This window comes from Vombatus ursinus, unplaced genomic scaffold (assembly GCF_900497805.2).
Source record: "Vombatus ursinus unplaced genomic scaffold, bare-nosed wombat genome assembly UNPS02003292.1, whole genome shotgun sequence".
Lineage (NCBI taxonomy): Eukaryota > Metazoa > Chordata > Mammalia > Diprotodontia > Vombatidae > Vombatus > Vombatus ursinus.
This window is the reverse complement of record NW_020943070.1, coordinates 8,178,745-8,191,157: the sequence shown is the minus strand read 5'-3', so window position 1 is coordinate 8,191,157 and position 12,413 is coordinate 8,178,745. Positions and strand designations below refer to the sequence as shown.

The 12,413-nt window shown below is 42.1% G+C and overlaps 1 protein-coding gene across 1 annotated transcript in view; it reads right to left on the bottom strand.

The window, feature by feature from the left end:
- Positions 1-4,688: 4,688 nt before the first annotated feature.
- Positions 4,689-12,413, bottom strand: part of LARGE1 (LARGE xylosyl- and glucuronyltransferase 1) — a 608,081-nt gene continuing 600,356 nt past the window's right edge. The window contains exons 14-15 of the mRNA XM_027873579.1: positions 8,910-9,105; positions 4,689-6,303 (exon numbers count right to left, since the gene is read on the bottom strand). Of these exons, the coding sequence (XP_027729380.1) occupies positions 6,106-6,303; positions 8,910-9,105 (394 nt within the window). The 3' untranslated portion in view covers positions 4,689-6,105. The remainder of the gene's footprint in view (positions 6,304-8,909; positions 9,106-12,413) is intronic.

The window sequence follows — 12,413 nt, the reverse complement described above, 5'->3', positions numbered from 1 at the left end:
CAAGCAGCAATACTTCTACCTGACAAAGAAAGCCTTTTCTGACCTTTTAGTAGGTGCCTGTTGGTTTTTAAATTTTTTTTTATAGGAAAAGATGCCAAGTGACTTAACTCTACCTTCTTAAAATTCAAGAGAAACCTTTTACTTCAAAGTATTATGATGGAGATTAGTCAAGAACTTTTTATGATTAAAACCAAAACAAAACAAGGTATAGTCTATAGTCAGAGACCACTTAGTTTCTAGCTTTCCCCTTCAAGCATCATAGAAGTACATTTTGCCCACCAGTCTCATCTGCTGCCTTCCTGTGCTCTTAGCACACTGCTTTATCCATTTAGACCATTTGTGAAATGGAATCTTGGCAAAGTATCTCAAAACAACTTTCCAGGGCTCCAACTCTATTCTCCTATTAAAAATGGCACGATGTCACAAAGCCCTATGATTAGATTGGGTTAGATGGCCATAGACATCTCTTCCCATTGGAATTCTGTCAACAACTTTAGGACTGATGAAATCTGCACATGAAATCTCCCAATGAAACCCTCCCCTCTGGTTATGTTCCCTCCATGGCAAAGGGAGGTAGTCAGTGAGGTAGGTTTTGAATCATACTTGCTGAATCTTGCTCTCTGTTTGGGAAGCCGCCCATTATTCCTTCTCTGACTTCACTGACCTTTCCAGGGGAAGGAAAGGAAGCACTAAGCAAGAAAACAATGTCTTGTTTAAGAACAAAATGTAATGAATGAGATAACCTATGTAATGTTCTTTGCAAACCTGAGAGCGATATGTATTAGCTCTGCTGATTATTATTAAAAAGAAAAATTGGTACAGAGCATGCTGCCATCTTTTGTGTGTGTTATTTGTACACAGGAAATATGAGCCGGATTCTTGGCCTTTTCCAGGAAGTTAACTTCATCTACATAGAGAATGCAAAGGTGTTTGTTTTTTCATTATATATTTTCCTGCCTAAATTCATTGCTCCTTCCCTGACAGCCAGTCCTGCAGCATAAACGAAGGACAGGGCAGTCATTCAAAGATATAGAATTAAAGTAGATGGATGTTTTTAAGATGCAGCACAAAGAACTGACCTGCTACTGCTATTGTTTTCAGAAAACCTTTTCAGTAAAATGATAAACATCCCATTAATGCGGGGCTTCTTAACCTGAAGTTAATGTGACTTTAGGGGGTCCATGAACCTGGATGGGAAAAATGCATCTTTCTTTCAATATAATTGGTTTCCTTTGTAATCTTCTGTATTTAATTTTATGCAGTGAAAGATGTGATTCTGAGAAGATCCTCAAAGACTTTATTGGACTACCAAAGGTGTCTACCACACCAAAGATGATTAAGAGTCCCTGTCATAGTTTAAAGTGCTAATACCTTGAGCTCTCCTGCAAGGAGAGATTACAGTTCATCACCTCATTCCACCCGGAAATCCAAGAAGTATCTTAGAGATACCATGATCCCTAGACTCCAACCTACTCCACAGGACATGGAGTCTGCAGTGTGATGTAAGGCTGAGCAGGAGAGTCCTGGGTTCAAATCCTACCTCTGATGCTTACTAACTGGGTTAATATAAGTCACCTCTTCTCTCTAGTCCTCGATTTCCTTATCCATAAAATGGAAATTACCATTATTTATACTCCTTTTTTTATAGAGTGGTTATAAGGACAGTACTTTCTAAGTCTCAAAGTGTAATGTAAATAATAATGATAATAATAATAGCTTTAATGAATAACACAGAGAACCTTAAGTTTGCAAAAGGTTTTACATCTCATTTGAGAGTAAGTTAGTATTAGGGTTTAGTTTATTCTGATATTTCAGTGTATTTTTATGAAAGATAACTCATCCATGGGTGTAGTGAGATTGCCTGCAAGGGTGAGGAAGCTGCAGCCTTGAGGCCACATGTGGCCCTCTAGGTCCTCGAGTGCAGCCCTTTCATTTTGGATTCAGCCAAAGGGCCACACTTGAGGACCTCAAGGCCACAGGTTCCCCACTTCCCCACCCCTGGACTCCAGGCCTTAGGAGAATGTATGAAGCCTAGAGTTTGGGTGTGTTTATGACAGTCAAAGGAAGAAAATCTTCAGTTCACACCAACTGAAAAACAAGTGAGTTCTGGCTTATTTCTGCATCAGAGGCACTGGCCTCTGGCCAGTGAGAAAGAAGGTGAATGTAATGCACTTTTGGAAGTGAAGATTCAAGAATAATCAGTAAATAATTTTTTAAACCATATGACCTGTCCCAGAGAAAATTCAATGAAATCAAAGCTTATTGTAACTTGCCCTGATTTGAATGACTGCGAGCTCATGGTGAGTGGCTCTCTTTAGGACTCTCTTCAAGGTGTATGTCGCTAACATGACCAGACAATGGAGAGAGACTGTGACATTCATTCTGCGGACCTCTTCTTTTGAGCCTTCATAATAAACCATCCCTGCCTCATAGCCACGGGAAATTCCTTTTTCTAGGAATGGGAAGGATTTTTCAGAGAATCGCAAGTAACTGCATTTAGGCCTGCAAAATTTTTATTCAAAATCATTGGTGGGAGGGTTTCCAGTTCAGAGCATGTATAGGAACCTTCTGCAAGAAACCTTTCCCAGTCCTCCTTAATCTTAGTGCCTTCCTTCTGAGCTTATCTTTAATTTCTCATGCATATATATATATGATATATATCATATATATAATATAGCTTTTACGTAGTTGTTTGCATGTTTTCTCCCTCATTAGAATGTAAGCACTTTGAGGATAGGGAATGTCTTCCTTTCTCTGTATCCCTAGCACTTAGCACAGTGCCTGGCACATAGTAGGAACTCAATAAATGCTGATTGACTCAGCATACTTGGAACATACATCCATGGCTATGCAAAAGAAGGTGGGGATCATTGAACATTATCCAACTACTATGGGAGAAAGAAAAGAATTATGAAGAACTTTGAAGGCTAAGAGACATCATGGCATTGTGGATAGAGAGTAGCCTTGAAGTGAGGAAGACCTGGGCTCAAACTGTATCTTTCATACTCAGTGGTTGCATGACCCTGGGCCCTTTAACCTCTCAGTGACCCAGGCAATTAAGTTGAAGGAAAGGAACCAAACAACAGACCTTTCACACTGGGATTACCTTACACTGATGAAATCATTGAAAAATGCTTCCAGGTCACAAAAAAGGATACCAACAAGGAAGCGTATGACAGAGAAGGCAGTGGACCAGCTATGGAATGAATATGGAGGATGACAGCTGGACGGCTGAACCGGTGTAACGCCACTATAGAGGATGTATACAAGGGCAAGGATGAGAGTTGTATAGGATGTGACTGTGTGGATGGGTTGTGATCTGTATCAGCGGGAGGAATGTCTACCTCAAGGAAATCATGGAACCACTGAAACATTTAAGGATAAAATGATACAGTATAGAGGTATGTCTCTCCTTCCACCAACTCTAGCATTGGGATCCTGGTGGTGGTGAGCACTGAATGTCACTTTGCTAGAGCACCCAGTAGTGTTTAACTTAAAAATAGATGTGCATGTAATCATGCGTAAAACATGTATGTATATATAATATGTACATGTAATCCAGGTATATAGGTATACGTACATATGTAGATACACATGTGCATACATACATGTTTGCACGTATGTGGATAGAGCATATAGGTCTATATCTAGGTATATGCAGTGAAACAATGATTACACATTGGATCTGCTTCTTAAGAGTTTTCTACAAGCTTTGTAGAAAGTTGGGAAATGGAAAAGGCCATTCTGGTTATATTTTGTTGGCCTCAGGAAAACAATACAACTGTGTGCCTTGGAGGGGTATGGTAACAGTTAGCCCTGGATTCTGATTTGCTTCGTCCCAAATGTCTGTCTACAGTTAGAGGTAGCAGAGTGTGCCAAAAAGACCACTGGCTTTGGATTCCAATGACGTGTTCAAAGTTTGCTTTTAGCAGTTACTACTGGTGTGACCCTGGATAAATCATGGTATTTCTCTAGACTTCTGTTTCCTCAAATATAAAGGGAGGGAGTTGGACTAGAATCAGTGGTTTCCATTTTGGAGGTTCATGATGATGGTCCAAGACTCAGCAGGGGTGGGGACCTGCAGCCTCGAGGCCACGTGTGGCCCTCTAGGTCCTCAAGGGCGGCCCTTTGACTGAATCCAAACTTCACAGAACAAATCCCCTTAATAAAAGGATTTGTTCTGTACAATTTGGACTCAGTCAAAAGGCCGCACCCAAGGACCTAGAAGGCCACATGTGGCCTCGAGGTAGCAGGTTCCCCACCCCTGGTCCAAGGCATTTGCACTAAAAATTCTTCAATGGGGTCTTAAGCAAGAAATAATTTGTAAAGAATATTATGAATAGTATATTCAATTATTTAGGGGGTCAAAACACATTTATTGTTGGGGATGATGGTAATGGAACTAAAAGCATTGGGAACCACTGGATTAGGTAGATGACCTCAAAGGTCAACCAAAGATTCTCCATGGTCTGGCTTACCTGCTTTTGAACATTGGGTGAAAATAAAAATGTCCCTTGTGGGCCAAAAAGTGAAACAAAAACCTAACCTGAGGCAGGGAAGGGGAAGGTTGAACACCTTAGCATGAGCAAGAAAGAAATCAGGAGGGTGGGCCAGTGTGTTACTCATTGATTCAAGGATCTCTGCCACAGAAGGATTCTGAGGCTTCATAACAGAGGAGGAGGCGGGAGGGCAGCAAAAGGAACAGTCTGTTCTCTCCTTTATTAAAGTCGGCTTTCTCCGGCCATATTGCAACTTGATACAAACAGCCCAGCAGAGGGGGTAGTGCATTAAATCTCGTTCCTGCCAATGTAAACACAACAGTAATAGTGAGGAAGAAAGAAAATGGTAAAAAGTCCAGTGTCTCATCATTCTGGGTGGCGGCTGCTCTTGGGGGATCCTCCAGCAGGTTCCTGGAGAGGCCTGGGTGGTAAATTCTCTCCCTGTCCATGGTGAAGTGGGCATGGCTGTGCCCTGATACAAAATCTTTGTCTTTCCCTGAAATCCACCTCCCCCCAAAGGAGACTTTATTCCTCAAAATGAAGCTCTTTTGTAATCCAGTTATTTTGAGAGTTGGCAGCTTTGGCAATGTCTCTCCAAGGTCAAGGGGCAAGTCCATCCTATCCAGCTCACTTAAGAATGACACACAACATCCCCAATCTCAATGTCTTTTCCTAGGACCCACTGTCCTGTCAATAGAAAACAGTCAGCCTTCATTTTGTCCTCATTCCACTCATGTCATTCTTGGAAGGCAATGGACACATATCGTAGGTGTTTGTTTCCAGCTTTATACTTTTGGTCAACTTTTCAATACTAGCTCCAGACGTCAGTCTTCATTGTTGAATCATGAGAAGTGATTGAAAATTACTGAGGCCACTGACTTCCTCTCTGAGCCTTGAAGCAATTGCTCCCCACTCCCACCTCTCATCTTGAACTCCCAGACAAAAAAGATTGACTTTGAGGATAAAGAACCAACCAAAACTACCTAAAGGTTTGAGCCAGTGGTATTCCCCCTTCTGTTCTTCTCCCAAGGGAGAAAAAGTAGAGCTTCTTCCTTCTTCATTCATGATGACAAATGGTCAATCCAACCCTTTGGCCGACTTTGCCCTTGGGTGCTCATTGAGGTTGATAGAGTAAAGGAGGAAGTTCACTTTAAGAGAAGCAAAGTGGCTTTTTTAATTTTTGAAATTCATAGGATGGCAAACCCAAGACTTCCACTTTCCCCCCCATCTGAAAACAGTGCCATGGTTATCCAGTGGCTACATGAACATTCTGAAGACCTGTTGCTGCTTTGTTGGAAAGAAAATAAGCCCTTTCTCTCTGGCCACCTCTCTCTGGCCCCATGGTCTCGGTGGATGTCCAGTTGGGTTACATGCCTGCATCTTCAGAGCACTCAAGTGAGAGATGGAGGAGGAGTGGGCACGGTCCCAGATCTCTGCAGCAAAAACGGCTGGATTGGACCAGGGGGAAAAAAAAGAAGGAAAAAATCCAAACAAAACGAAAACCAAAAATAAATTCTCAGTTTTGAGTTTTTAAGACTGGGCCCAGGATAGTAAGTGGTTATCACCTTCTATTGTCTCTGATCTCCCAATGATGGGACCCATTATGCTAGCTGTTATTCTCAGCCGTGAGATATTTAAGGGCAGCAAAGCCATAGCGACGGGACATGTCCTGCTGGAATTCCTCCTTTAGGGTCTTGAGACAGATGCGGTATTGCTTGTTGGAGCGGAACTTGGTGATGTCGAAGCTGGGTGCATGGGGCATGTGGATCATGTAGGCATTGGGGAGCACAGTGAACTCATACTCCTGGGAGAGAAAGACACCAACAATGAACATAGTAAACCATCGCAAGGTCCTTACTGATGGTTTATGGTGACATCAGGGGCACCACGGGGCAGAGCAAGGGATGAAAAGAAACCTATATATCCACTCATAGAGGGTGCCTCAGTGGCATGAAAAGAATTGGCCCAATAAACCCTAATAGCATTTAGGGCATACATCAACTATGGTTTTTTTTTTTTTGTTTGTTTTTTGTTTTTGTTTTTTGGTGAGGCAATCAGGGTTAGGTGACTTGCCCAGGGTCACACAGCTAGTAAGTGTCAAGTGTCCGACCGGATTTGAACTCAGGTCCTCCTGACTCCAAGGCCAGAGCTTTATCCACTGAACCATCTAGCTGCCCCCATACATCAACTATGAAAGAAAGAAGAGGAGACCCCTGGAAAAACTGGAAGGTGGAGGGGAAAAAAAAGCCAAGAAAGAAAACAAACAAAATGGAAATATTCCATTAAGATTTCTCAGCTGTAAAATTGCTAGCCAAACCTCACCTAAGCAGGGACCATTTCTCTGGTACCTGTAGCTCTCTGAGACACATCTGAGAGTTAAAATGGAACCCCGACCCCACCAACCTATCAAAGGCTCTGGAGCAGGGTGCTTGATGGTGCAAGGCCTAGGGCCTAAAGGTTGTCATTTTAGCAAGCAACTTTGCTTTCCAAGAAGGGGCATTTTATACCGCTGATTGTGAAATGGCTCCTAACTTTTGAGTATCTTTTGGGGTGTGGAGTCAGGTAGACTTAGCCTCAAATTCTAGTTCCCACATGAAGTTCTAGAACATAAGTTAATCATTTTGTGTTGATCTAGTGTCATCATTATGAACATAAATTGTGTTCCTGTGCCATTCATGGAAGATACTCTATGCTTAGAGGCTTTTGAGTCTATAAGACTATTGCTCCTAGGTTCACTGGCCCCAGAATGCCATATTTATAGGATACTTTAAGCTTTACTTTCCTCAAAATAAAATGCCCATGAGATCAGCAGTTCAGGTAGTATGAATGTGGCCAAGTCATATTGCCTCCACGTATTTCTGAATTTCTTCATCCATAAAATAGGGATAATAATAGTCAAACTCTCTCACGAGGTTGTCCTGACTACGGTCTCTTCTCAGATTATGGTGTAGTTGTTGCTACTGACTCAAAGTTTAGTCAGCCTTCAGGCCTTCACTCAAAGCCTATTTACTTAGACTCAATCCACCAGACTTTCCAGTGCGCAGCAATTCAGAGACAACGAGTTAGGATGGGGTCTCCCTGATAGCAACGGGCAATGAGAACTGAGTCTGATAGACAGGAGGAAAGTGGGAGAAAAAGATGACCTCAGCTATAAAAGCTCCAGAGCACACAGTATGGAATTAGAAGTCCAAGCTTCAAGTTCCAGCCCTCACTTTTCAGGTTGCTTCCCCTCTATTAACCCCAGTTTGCCCATCCGTAAAATGGAGGGATATTCCTTGAGTTGCCTACCTCATGGGGCTTGTTGCAAGGAAAGCAAAACTTAAATTTTTCTACTGTTGCCATCTGGGGTCATTTGGAGTAGGGGCCATCAACCCATTAGACACAATAACCTCTGAGCACAGGAGTATATTACATGACCAGTCAAGGACAATGACTGAGGTTTATAATGAGGACCCCAGATCAACAAGAAAGGGTTAAATTATGTTTCCTATACTTTATTTAAAAATCACATCTTGTCTGCTAGAAAGACTTCCTTTCCCGGGTTCGAGTCTTGTCTATGAAACATACTGGCCCTTCTCTGTGCTTCCAGGAATCATCTAAGTCAATGTAGAAGATCACGGAGGATTCGCCGATTGATTTCAGTGGGAGTGGGAGAACAAGTGCCAAGGGTTACTTGTGTGCCAACGTGGTCAAAGGATGTAGAACTGGGCCCCTAATCTAAGCATTCTCTACATGTCTACCTTAGCAGGCTGGACCCCAAAGACTCCTAGAAACAACCTCGACTTAGCTAGACAATTTGCTTATGACGACTCAATGAGCATGGGTTAAATTGGTCATTGTTGCAGATTTTCTCTTCTTTTAAGGAAGTAACCAAGAAGAGGAAGAATATTGCCCTATGTCCCCATGGTACTCTGAGCTCCTGCCAACCACATTTTTGTTCAAAGGATGGGCATGACTTGCTCACGTTTTCCACTGTGAAATATGAGCACTTGTCTTCTAACTTGATTTGCTATCTTTATGACCATTCATGAGCTAGTGCTGATTTTAACACCAGCTCCTTCTCTAGGCTAATGGTTTGGAAGGATGATTTCACCTTTAGTCAGGTGCCTTTGGAAAAGATCAATACCTAATGATTGTTTTCTTGCCTCATCGTTAAGAGATTATAGGGATTTTCTATAATGGAGTAAGATGGATGGTCGATGCAATGTTAGTTCTTTCAAACTCAAGGCCTCCTGCAACTAACTATCTGTGGGACTTTGGGTAAGTGTTTTTCCCTTTCTGAGCCTCAGTTTTCTCATCTGTAAAGTAAGAGTAATTGGACCTATTGGTTTCTGAGATGTATTCCATCTCTAAGATTCCCTGATTTTATTTAATTTCCATGAGATCTGGGGAGTTTGGGGCTCACTTTACCTGTGCATCCAGTTCCATGATGTGGGCCACCTTGTTCCAGCCAAACCCAACAAACCTTCGGTCATATTCAGGACAGTCACGCCTCACCACAACATAGGGTTCAAAGTCTGCTTCCCATTCGACCCGGTATGGGGTGGTGGCTGTTCTCCACTTGGCGAAGTTGGTAGGGGCATGCCCTTTTGTCCAAACGTGATACCTTAGGATACAAAGAGAGATGAGGTACTGGTATGGGCAGTGGTAGAATAAGTGTTAGGAGGTCCAACATGGCCAAAGGTGGCATAGTTGGGCTAGGACTCTATGCTGATGTGCACAACCTTTTAAGATCAGGATGTCAGATGCATGTTGCCATAGAGACCCAGCTACCATTTTGGTCCATGCAATCATATCTATCTCGAAGACCTTCTATACATCTTCTGTTGTCTTCGTCATTGTATTGAGAAGCAGGGTGGTATGTTGGTAAGAGTTTGGGCTAGGGCTCATAGAATTTGAGTTCAAATATCATTTCTTGTGCTTAATACCCGTGTGGCTTTGGGCAAGTAATTTCATCTCCTCAGTTTCCACCTCAGTAAAATGAGAGGGTTGCACTCAATGACCTTTGAAGTTGCATCTAGTACTAAAATCTATGATCCCAAATGAGAGCTAAGTACGATGAAATTTGCACCTAAGCAGGAAATGAGACAGGCCAGTGTCAGTTCCAACCTGGATATTTAGGGTGTATTTTGTCCTTGATATCACTCTTTAACTCTGTAATCTGATGACTGTGTACTCTCCATCAATCGGCATTCTTTCATTTAAATGCTTGTCAAGCCTCTGATAAAAACTTTTTTACAGTGGGTGCCTTTTGTCATTATATTCCAGTCTTTCTAGATCTACCTTCCCAACAATGTGCCCTCCCTTGTAGAAAGAAAAAAAAGCAGTACGGTAAAACTGATCGATGGGAGCCATGCCTGACAGTGTTTTCAATATATTGCACTCACACAACTCCCCTGCTGAAAAAAGGGAGAAGACCATTTGATCATCTGTTCTTTGGGATCAGTCACTGCAATCACTCAGAGTTAGATTTCTGTTTAGTTCTCTCTTCCCTCACATTACTAAGTGACCTTGTGTTACTAAGATTCAATATACTTAATGACCATATTGAGGTTTGGAGAACATTTCAAAAAGTGTGTGTGTGTGTGTGTGTGTGTGTGTGTGTGTGTGTGTGTGCGTGTGTGTGTGTGTGTTGGGATGGGTATGTATGTGCCTATAGTTAAAACCTGCTGCAAGGGAAGTTACAAATGTGTCCAATATCGGTTTCAGAAATGAAAATCTTTAGATTTTCTTTAAATTAAATTAAATTAAATTTAAATTTTTCTAAATCTTTAGATTTAGAACTATTCTTTAGAAAAGAAGCCAGTATTCATGAATAATGGAAAGAGCAGGGTGTTAAGCCCTGACTTTCCTGTTGTCTCCCTGTGTAACAATGGTCAAGTTACCTTACATCTCTGGGCCTCTTGGTTTCCTCATCTGTAAAAAAATATGGGGTTGGAATCACAAAACTGCAGGAGTCCAAAGCCGCAAAGTGCCTCAGTCCAACCTGTACCTGAAAAGAATCCAGCCCTGGTGAGTTGAGCTCTCTAAGGACCCTGCCAACTCTACAGGTCTAGGATTCCAGGACAATTCTGAAGCCTTAGGGAGAACAGCTGTTCAGAAGAGGAGAGAAAAGGGTGCTGTCACTGGGCTGCTCCTGCCTGCTTAGGAGCTGGGCCTTGGGTTGCCATTTCTGTCAACTCAGGCCTTTGATAGACACCAACTGAGGTCAGAAAACTGGTAGGAAAATGACAAGTCAAGTGATGGCATTTCAATAAAGCCTATAAGAAGGAAAAAAGATGAGGGTGTCAGATGTCAGGGTTAATTCCTTTCAGTAGCTCTGGGGCCAGGGCAGCCCTGGAAATGAGGGATTTGGGCTGCTGTCCTTGGGAAAGCTGCTGCTGAGGCCATCCTGAGGGTTGCAGCCTTTGACTAAATAGGCGTTATGGAAGCAGTGACTATGCCTGTTGATGGTCTAATGTTGATTCTTGGAGGCTTCGGGCATCTCTGGCCTATTTTGATGGACTAAGAGTCAGGAGATCTGGGTTTGAATGTTGACTCTGTCACCTTCCTAGATATACAACTTTGGGCCAGACTTTTCCTATCTTAGCCTCAGTTTTCTCATCTGAAAAATGACAAAGTTGAGTCATCACTTCCAAAAAATGGATGCTGAGGCATCCCTCCCACTCCTTGGCAGAGAGGTGGAGGACCCGAGGGGCAGAGTGAGGTCTACATTTTCAGACATGGCCAATATGTTCATTGAGTTTGCTCAGATACAATTGTTTGTTACAAGAGAGGGCTCTCTTGGACTGGTGATGGGGAGTCAGAAGGGCAAGAAAATAGTGTCAATGAAACATTTTTGAAAAAAAAATTAAAAAGAAAATTATTGTTTTGAACTAAATTTCCATTAGAAAGCAAGATAATGTTATTGTTGCCACTAAGAATTAGACTTCGATGCAGTTTCACTTCTTTCCCACCCCCTGCTTCCAACGGCAAACATGGAAAACTCTGATGTGCTGTAAACTCACAGAGGGATGGGAGATGGGGGGAAAAAGATAAGGAGGGAGAGACAGAAAGAATGTGTGTGTGACCTTTTTGGGGGGAGTCTGAGCTTTGATCACCAGCTCTTTTGTAATTTATATTCTTAGAGTGGCCTCACTAACAGACTGAGTGACATTAGTAACAATAATAATAATAATAATAATAATAATTTATTGTTGTTCAGTTGTTTCAGTCATATCCAACTGTCCTGTGACACCATTTGGGCTTTTCTTGGCAAAGATACTGGAGCAGCTTGCTATTTCCTTCTCTAGCTCATTTTACAGATAAGGAAACTGAGGCAAACAGGGTTAAGTGACTTGCCCCGGGTCACATAGCTAGTCATTGTCTGCAACCAGATTGGAATTCATAAAGAGGAGTCTTCCTGGTTCCAAGCCCAGTGCTCTATCCACTTCACCACCTATCTGCCTAACAATAACAACATTTATATAGTACTTCAAGGCTTACAAACACTCATTCTCACAACCGTGTGAGGTAGGTAACATTACTTATCCCCAATTTACAGATGAGGAAACTGAGATTAAGAGAGGTTAAGTGACTTGCCTAGCATCACACAATAAGATTCAAACTCAGGTCTACTCTATTCCAAGTCCAATATCCAATCCACTGTGCTATTTAGCCAACTTGTCCATGATTTCTCTCTCTCTCTCTCTCTCTCTCTCTCTCTCTCTCTCTCTCTCTCTCACACACACACACACACACACACACATATATACACACATACATATGACACATATATATCAAAGGCAACACTCTAACTCAGATCCTATATCCACTGCTTCATATTATCTCTTAGGCATATGATCAATCAATCAGTCAGTCAACAAGCATTTTTTTCAAGTTCTTACTATGCACCAGACACTGGGCTAAGTGCTG